Source organism: Chlamydotis macqueenii, chromosome 23, assembly GCF_036417535.1.
Source record: "Chlamydotis macqueenii isolate bChlMac1 chromosome 23, bChlMac1.mat, whole genome shotgun sequence".
Lineage (NCBI taxonomy): Eukaryota > Metazoa > Chordata > Aves > Otidiformes > Otididae > Chlamydotis > Chlamydotis macqueenii.
In genome coordinates this window covers 7,177,958-7,186,358 of record NC_141578.1, presented here as the reverse complement: position 1 = coordinate 7,186,358, position 8,401 = coordinate 7,177,958, and the positions used below count along the sequence as shown (strand labels likewise).

Genomic DNA, 8,401 nt, shown 5'->3' with positions numbered 1-8,401 from the left:
GTGCTGCTCCGCTCCCGCCGTTCCTCCCGCGGAGGGCGGGGCCAACTCGCCGCTTCGTCGCTGCGTCACTTGCGCGGCGCCGTCGGCCGGGAGGGGGCGCGCAGGCGCTGTGCTGCAGCGCCGCTTGGCGGAGAGCCGGGTCTGGCGCAGGCGCAGAGCCGGAGCAGCATGGCGGGCCCGGGCCTGGTGGCGGGCGACGTGGTGGTGGACGCGCTGCCCTACTTCGACCAGGGCTACGAGGCGCCGGGCGTCCGGGAGGCGGTGAGCGCGGGCCGGGGCGGCGGGCGCGGGCCGGGGCGGCGGGCGCGGGCCGGGGCGGGGGGCGGCGGCCTTCTCGCCTGACGCCCCGTGTGCGCTAGGCCGCGGCGCTGGTGGAAGAGGAGACGCGGCGGTACCGGCCGACGAAGAACTACCTCAGTTACCTGCCGGCGCACGACTACAGCGCCTTCGAGGTGAGGCGGCCCGGCCGGCCCCCTCTTCGCGGCCCCCCGCGCTCCCCCGCCCGCATCCACCCCGCCCCAGCCGCCGCCTGCCGCTGCTCTCCCCGCAGACCGAGATCATGCGGAACGAGTTCGAGCGCCTGGCGGCCCGGCAGCCCCTCGAGCTGCTCAGCATGAAGAGGTGAGCCGAGCCGGCCCGAGCAGCTGGCCGCCGTGCCCTCGGGGAGCGGTGCCTGCCGCGCCCGGGGCGGCCTGGGCCTCCCTCTGAGGCCGGCCGGGTGTTCTAGGTACGAGCTGCCGGCCCCGTCCTCCGGCCAGAAGAACGATATCACGGCGTGGCAGGAATGCGTGAACAACTCCATGGCGCAGCTGGAGCACCAGGCGGTCCGCATCGAGAACCTGGAGTTAATGTCGCAGCACGGTTGTAACGCTTGGAAGGTGTACAACGAGTAAGGCCTTCATCTGTTTTGCTGAACCTAGTTGAAGTTCTGACTTTGATTTTGGAGTGTTTCTCGTGTTTTCCTGTGTAAGTCCCATGGCAATCTTTAGAACATATCCTGGAATAACTGAGCCCTTTTCAGAGAGCTATATGTAGACGAAAAGGCGGCTGATCTGAAAGAGAAGGAGCTGTCTCTGTGGCCAATGAATAGCCTGTGTTTCAGTACATCCCAGTCTTGAATTTTGTGAGTTATTGTGTGGGTAGCAGTTGGTGATAATGGGCTTTAATTGATGGTAACTGAAGGGACTAATGACAGCCTGTGAAATGGTAATTCAGCAGTGGAAATAAAGATGACTTGCTACTGATCCTGCTCAGCCTGGAGCCATTATTAATAAAGCTCTTGCAAAAACAAAAAAAAAAAGTTGTAGACACTGGCTGCAAGAAGCAGCAGGGCTATTTCAGGCAGAGAATGTTTGTGTCCGCTTTCAAGAAGGGTTAGCTCAGCCTTAGACAGAAGTGTAGAAAAAGGAACATGAAACTTACCTTTGAGAGAGGGCAAAGGGTTGCTTAGCTTAAGAGAAGGGAGGCAGGTAGATCCTCTACCTATGAGCGTGAATATACGTCAGGAAGTGAAAAGAACTCTTTGTACTCTGACAATATTGTATGAGGGAAACAATAACAAAAATTGGTTACAGGCAATTTTAGAATCAAAATTAGCAGGTGGGGGATAAGGTAGGGAGATGTTACAGTAGCGTTCTAGTCAGGATAGTACAAGCATACAGTAACAACCTTGAAGATAAAACTTGATCAGCTAATAGATAAGATTGTGTGGTACTGTCTGATGGCAAGGGCTGACCATAGTGATTATTGAAGATTTATGTCTTAAAACTGCGTATGTTACAATTGGAATGTTTTGGCATGGTGTCACTCCCTTCAGGAGCGAAGAGCACAGACTGCACTGAGGACAAGCTGTCCCGTGTTTACATCGAAGTGTCTTGTTGCATCCTTAACTCTGCAATGGCAGGTTAAATGGGTCTGATCTAGCAATTGTGTGTTTTCCTAATGCTTTGCTTGCATTCTGCTATTAGACATCTGGTTCATATGATAGAACAAGCCCAGAAAGAGCTTCAGAAGTTGAGGTGAGTCATTCATTTTCCTATTTTCGTACTGAAGTTGGAAGGACAATGAACCCCTTTCCCCCCACCCCAAGCTATCCAAAGGCTTATGTGTATGCTATTGCCGTGGCCATAGGAGAAAAGACCCAGTAATAATAACAGCAATGAGAACATCTGACCCTGGTCTCCCCAAGCAGTTACTTTCATAATGCATATTCCACTCAAACTCTGTGTTTGTTTTGTTTGGTTTTATGTTTTTTGTCTGAGCATCTGCTTTGAACAGAATGGATTGTGGTGGAATCCTCTCTGAAAGGCAGTCATGTTTTCTTTTCACTGCTGACAGACTTCTGTTTTGTGTGCAGTTGTCTCAGCAAAGACACATTCCCTGATGTTAGGTTTGGCCTATCATTTTAAAGAGGATCTTTTAACGAGTTTACAAAGATGGATTACTCGGGGGTGGAGGTCGTAGTGTATTGAAATGAGGCACCTTCATAATTCACTCTATTTAGACAGTATGCTATGGACTTGGCAAGTGAAGTTTTTCAGATTTAGGCGAACTACTGTCATTTTCAGCATAAAGATGGGACTGTATACTGGGACGTAGGTAGAAGGCAAGCTGCATAGTGAGTCATATCTTTTATCAGTACCTGCGTGTTCAGGTTAGCTGGGATTATTGTCTTGGACAGAATCGGTGTGGGAATGGGAACTCAAAGGGAGCTTGAAGCAGAACTCAAGTTGGGAAGGCTGAAGGAACATCACAGTGTATGGCAAGGACGCTAACAGAATATGAGCATTAGTAGTGTGAACTAACAGCTACTTAGAGAACAAAGTATTTTAAATATTCTGCACTTTTCAGATGCTTCACTGAATTACTGAATTTTGTGAATAGCTAGCAGTTCATCTTTGCTTTTCTGACTTCTTTTTTCAGAGAGAACACACCAGATTTCCTGTGTTCTGTACTTGTCCAGGAGCAGTAGCCTTGAATGTTTGAAGTTTTACTTGTATTAGAGTGAAAGGTTTTTTGTTGTTGTTTTTGTTATTTTGGGGGGTTTTAATTATTATTTATTTATCGCAGGGTTCTGTGTGCAGCCCTGTACTAGATTTGTCTGTCTATATATATGTTGTAGTTATGGTCCTGGCTACACAAGTGTTTTCTGGTAGTACGTCTAGGGATTAGGTGTGTTTCAAAATTAGCAGCAGATATTACACATTTCAAAGAGAGGAGACAGAAAAAATACATAGATCTGTTTCTTCCCAGGAAGAACATTCAAGATCTGAACTGGCAACGAAAGAACATGCAGCTCACAGCTGGGGCTAAGCTACGAGAAATGGAATCTACGTGAGTATCTAGAATTTTTCTGTTACATCTTCCATGAGTATATCTTTTGCTTGAAGTTCTTCCACGCAGAGCATCAGTGATCTTTCAGTACTGTGGTGGGATGTTACTGTGTGAATACTGTTGCTTTGCACAAAGCCTTTTAAAGGATTTGTAATTCAGGTCTACATAAGAGTTACTGTGGTTGTGTGAATCAGTGAGTAACAGAAGTGAAAAGGAGGGCATATTAGCTGCTTGAAGTTGCCCAAGTTGTTTCTTAAACTTGATTTTAAAACAGAGCACTATTACTTAACACTTAAAGGCTTTTTTTTATTTCTTTTCCCTTCCAGATGGGTCTCTCTTGTCAGTAAAAATTATGAGATTGAACGAACTATTGTGCAACTAGAAAATGAAATTTCACAAATCAAACAGCAGCATGGGGAAGCAAACAAGGAGAATATCCAGCAAGACTTCCAGTGACTTAATCCTCACTGTCTTACTGCAGCTTATGTTAAAAAAAAAAAAAAAAAAAAAAATTAAAAACTTTGGAGATGCTATGTGTTTGTAGACACCTCTAGTTGCAGTTGTGTAAGGTGATGAAAAGGTATTTTCGTTGTTTCTTTTCCTTGTTTTAAATTCTAGGAGGAGATAGGGTAGACTCAAAGCGTCCTGGGCACAGTTAAATGGACTGTGAATTGTTTAGCTTTTTATATACCTGAAGGAGCAGCTCTTAAAAACCCCATTCCATGGATTTGCATTTTCCCTATGCCTTCAATAAACGTTGTTTTGCTATCTGCATGGTTTCCGATTCACGTTCAGCCTCAGCGCTGTCCAAGAGCTTTGCCCAGTGAACCTACCGAACAGCCGTGCATGGTGGAGGTGCGTAATTCGGTGTGGGAGGCTGTGTCTGGGGCAGAGGCTGCTGCTCGCCTTCACAGCGTTCGTGGCTGGCCCCTGCCCGCCCAGGAGCGAGGCCGGGACGCAGCCCCTGGAGCTGCCAAGGTAAATCCTCGTTCCTGCCCGTGAGGCGTCCCAGCCGAACTGCGCACGGCCAGGGGGCTTTTTAGGGGTTTATATCCTGCGCTCCCAGGCTGTGCAGTGCATCACCCGGGTGCCTTCTAACGCACGTTTCTCGTGATCCAGCCGCAGCGCGGCAACCGTGCTTCTGTCGGCCCTGCCGCGGGGTAATACATCAGCCTCCTTGCCGCTGCTCCGCTAGTGCGGGTGTTCCCGTTACCCTCTGAGGACACGGGGCTCCCCCGCCCCGCTCGCGCGTTCCTCTGCAGGGCCGGGTACCGGGGACAGCGGCGCTCGTGTCGCGTGCGGCACGGCGCTCAGGGCGCTCACGGCGCCGGCGCCACCGGCAGGGCTCGCGCAGGCCTGGCCTGGCGGGGGCGGGGCCGGGATCCGCCCCCTGCCCCGCGCTCCGCCCCTGGGGCGCCGGCCCCCACTGGCGATTGGCTGGGAGGCCGCTGGTGGCGGCCAATGGGGATTCAGCTCGAGGTGCCGCGACAGAGCTGCGCCCCGCCCTGGCCGGCCGTACGTCACGGCTCGTCTTTCCGGACGCCCCCGTAACGGCCAAGCACGCGCTCCTGCGCGTGGCGTCGCGGCCGGTTACGAGCGCGCCTGCGCGAGCCTCGGGCCCGCCTCCCTGCTGGGGCGCGCGCACGGCGCGTGGTGACGCCGTGCGTGCGCGGAGCGGGGAGCTGGGTTCAAAGGAGGAAACATGGCGGAAAACAAAGGAGGAGGCGGCGGCGGCGAGGGGGCTGCTGAGGCCGGGCCGGGCGGCGGCGGCGGCCTGGAGCCCGCAGCCGCGTCCCCCTCCGGCGCCGCGCCTCCCGCGCCCGCCGCCGCGCCACCCGAGGAGCGGGAGAGCCCGGGCGCGGCGGCGGAGCGCGGTCTCGGGGAGGCCGAGGCCGAGGCGGCGGCGGGGCCCGGTGTCGTTCCGGGGCCGGGCCCCAGCCCCGTGCCCCCGCTGACGCCGGCGGCGCCGGGGCCCTTCTCGCTGCTGGACACGTGCGCCGTGTGCGCGCAAAGCCTGCAGAGCCGGCGCGAGGCCGAGCCCAAGCTGCTGCCCTGCCTGCACTCCTTCTGCCGGCGCTGCCTGCCCGAGCCCGAGCGGCAGCTCAGCGTGCCCGTGCCCGGCGGCGCCAACGGCGACATCCAGCAAGGTGAGTGCGGGGGCGGCCGGGGCCGTGCTCCCTCGCTGGGTTGCTCGCCGCTGGGTTTCTTGGCTGGGTTCTCGTTTCTGGCATCGAGCGAGCGTTCGGCTTCGGTTTCCCTGGGTTTGAACGCGTAGTTTTTCTCGGCCTGGTTTGATGGCTCTACCGGAGAGCTTGCGTACGTGACCGCCGGTGTTTCTGTTCCCTCATCCCCCAGGGTCTGTCTTACAACGCCTGTCAGCAGCTTGCTTCATATTTTCAAGCATCTGCTAAAACTTGGAAGTTGATCTCTCTGTTCTTGAAATTATAGTGTCAATTGTCCCGTGCGTTTTGTTTTGTTTTGGATTTCAGGGGTGCTACAGTAGAGGCATGTGTCTACAAGGAGATGTTCTGCTGTTAGGTTGTACAGCATTCACCAAAAAACCAAAACTTGTCTAAGCAAAATCTAATTCACTGTTGTTGCGGTATTACCTGCTCAGTTGGAAACGGTGTGTGTAGCACGCCTGCTTTCAGATATGTTTCCTGCGGACTGAGTTGAAACGTCACGGTGCTGTTTGTCAGCTGATTTGCTGTGCCTGTGTACCCTACACGTGCGTAACTTCTGTGCCATGGAACGAGTGTAGACTGCTCCTTCCAGGTGTTTTTACTGAAATCACAGCTTTTTTTTTTAATTGTACTTTTATTTTGTATGGTCAGAGGTGGAACTGAAAAGCTCCTAGAGCTTTTAATGGAGTGACTCACATACTGTGGTCTGAAGACCAAACTAGGGCCCTGGTAAGTGGTTTTAACTAGGCCCTGTGGTCAAAGAGACCTTGTTTGGTCACGTCTTTCTGGTTTTAGCAAGGACTCAAGCCTTTCCTGTGTTACATAGCGAAGGAATTAACCTGCCCTGGTAGTGATTCTTTTATCCAGACTGTTCAGAAGCGGTTCATCTAGGATGTAGTCTTAGAAAGTCCATCAGTTTTTAACAGATGATGCATTAAATATAGTTCATAAAGGCACTAACTAAAGCACTCAGTTGGTCTTGTGATCCTTCTTGTTACATTCCAGATTCTACATTTTGTGTTATATATGCTAGTAAAAGATACAGAACTTGGAAAGCTAGGTTTATTTCACTAGCAATTAGCAAGATTATCTGAATCCTGCTGTGTTTGTGAGGATACAAGTGCGGGAATAACATGAAGCATAGCTTCTGAGGTACATCTAGACTGGTACCTCAATTCTTGTTATACACATTTTAAGAATGCTTGATTGTGTGCCTTGGTGAAATACGAATTCATCTTTGATTGCTGCATCAAAAACTTCTAGATGATGTGAGTAAGATGTGCATGTAGGATCCAGGAGAGTATACTGGTAAAGATGTATATGATCCATCCGTAGTGGTACGTGAGTCTGCATGAACAAATGCCTAGCAGGTCGGTTAAGAACGAAACATAGACCAACCAGAACTGCAGACAAAGATGCAGTTTGGTGGACAGCTCTCTCTGCACGTGGTAAATGGAATCAGTTGAATGGCACATGAAATGCTTACCAGTAAATCAGGTACAAATAGACATTCCCACGTACAGAGAAGTACCATGTTGCTTAGTCATGCAGGTTCCTTCCCTGTTGGCATGGGGTTTGATAGTCATGAAGGGTTACTTCTACTTCTGCTTCTCTGGTCCCTTTAACCATGAGCAGGTGTTTTTTCATGAAGGAAGAGTTAATGGGAAATGGTACCCATAGCTATACCAGAAGCAGGTTACACTTAACGGGAGGCTCTCACTGCTGCATTATACGATGTACTTTTTAATATGCATTTAAATTTACCTGCTATTTTTCAGTGTCTCTACATTGAGATAAGAGAAAGCGCTATGGAAAAGAACTGTGTTTTTCTTTTCATATTTTCCTGATTGCTGTCTTAATTAAAATAGTAACTATGTGTATTTATTTGGTAATAACTGTGGGAGTTACTTACCAGGAGCTGACTGCGAGGCTGATACCTACAGAACAGTTTTCTGAGCAACATTACCTTTCCTGATGAAAGCACCCTGCTGCTCTCACAGAGGAAATACTAAGGATTCTTGAAGGCAGTAGTTTGTGGTCTGTATCAGCATTTCTTCTTCTACCCTGTTGCCACTGCCTTTAGAGATGCTGCTAATGAAGACAGAAGAATGGTTTCAATTCCTAAAAGTCTGAGAAACAGTGACTAAAGTTTAAAACAATTTTCCAAAGTTGTGGTTTGCTGTATTATAGAGAAGTAACTGGTAGGTTTGTGCTCTATTGCACTGGTGAAATAATTTTTTTTTGCTGTTGTTTACATTTATGTTGGGGAAAACAATTAGAAGGTTTTGGTTTTATGTATTTAAAACATACATATTTTTGTGTCATTTATTTAAGTAACATTAAAAGTAGCATCTTATATTCCATTTAATGACTTCCTAGGTCTTTGAAATGTGCATTTTCTGTGGTGGATAGAAGATTTCTTAATGCCCAGTGTTTCAGCTGTCCAACTAGACTCTTCCTTTCAGGTTGAATAGGTTACAAGAAAATGCCTTCTTGTATTTGTTTCACAGTATTCTGAAAAAATGTTTATTTCTAAGTTAGAGGTTTCAGATAGTTACAGATACTGCAAAACAACTTTTTGTGCACCTGCTGCTTCTGTTCCTGGGAAGACAGGTTGTTTTGAGATTTCACTGCCTCACTGAGATATTTACGAGCTCTCTTAAGAAGATTATCTCAATAGAGAGAATATGTGGCTCTCCCAGCTGCTTGTGAATGTCACAATCTTCATTAGGCTGAAAAACTCAAAAAGAGCTGCAAGACTCTTTCAGAGAGCCGAAGGGATACATATACAATTGGTTAATGTGCATGTATGTATAATTTGAGGAACGGTATGTTTACTACTGAGTGCTGCAATGCATAGTACCATAAATTATTTTGACATGCTG

At 49.4% G+C, this 8,401-nt stretch overlaps 2 protein-coding genes across 7 annotated transcripts in view; both read left to right on the top strand.

Moving 5' to 3' along the window:
• The first annotated feature begins 28 nt into the window (after positions 1 to 28).
• BCAS2 (BCAS2 pre-mRNA processing factor) lies at positions 29 to 4,105 on the top strand. 2 transcript variants are annotated; one of them, XM_086765584.1, is made up of 7 exons: positions 29 to 261; positions 360 to 452; positions 551 to 621; positions 728 to 889; positions 1,968 to 2,018; positions 3,253 to 3,333; positions 3,660 to 4,105. In XM_086765584.1, the coding sequence occupies exons 1-7, from the start codon at positions 169 to 171 to the stop codon at positions 3,787 to 3,789; spliced, it is 681 nt and encodes a 226-aa protein (XP_086621710.1). In that variant the 5' UTR covers positions 29 to 168; the 3' UTR covers positions 3,790 to 4,105. The 2 variants fall into 2 exon arrangements, with proteins under 2 accessions (XP_086621710.1, XP_086621711.1); XM_086765585.1 differs by lacking the exon at positions 1,968 to 2,018.
• A 930-nt stretch (positions 4,106 to 5,035) lies between these two features.
• Positions 5,036 to 8,401, top strand: part of TRIM33 (tripartite motif containing 33) — a 41,627-nt gene continuing 38,261 nt past the window's right edge. For all 5 annotated transcript variants that reach the window (XR_015260955.1, XR_015260954.1, XR_015260952.1 and 2 more), the window contains exon 1: positions 5,036 to 5,480. Coding sequence is in view for 1 of the 5 variants with exons in the window: in XM_086765358.1 (XP_086621484.1) it covers positions 5,036 to 5,480 (445 nt within the window). In the remaining 4 variants the exon portion in view is untranslated. The remainder of the gene's footprint in view (positions 5,481 to 8,401) is intronic.

What these genes read in the sequence shown, in the direction of transcription:
- BCAS2 (XM_086765584.1), top strand. Translation starts at nt 169, where the DNA reads ATGGCGGGCCCGGGCCTGGTGGCGGGCGACGTGGTGGTGGACGCGCTG. An exon ending in CGCCGGGCGTCCGGGAGGCG is followed by an intron (nt 262 to 359) that starts GTGAGCGCGGGC and finishes CGTGTGCGCTAG; the next exon opens with GCCGCGGCGCTGGTGGAAGA. An exon ending in AAAGAGCTTCAGAAGTTGAG is followed by an intron (nt 2,019 to 3,252) that starts GTGAGTCATTCA and finishes GTTTCTTCCCAG; the next exon opens with GAAGAACATTCAAGATCTGA.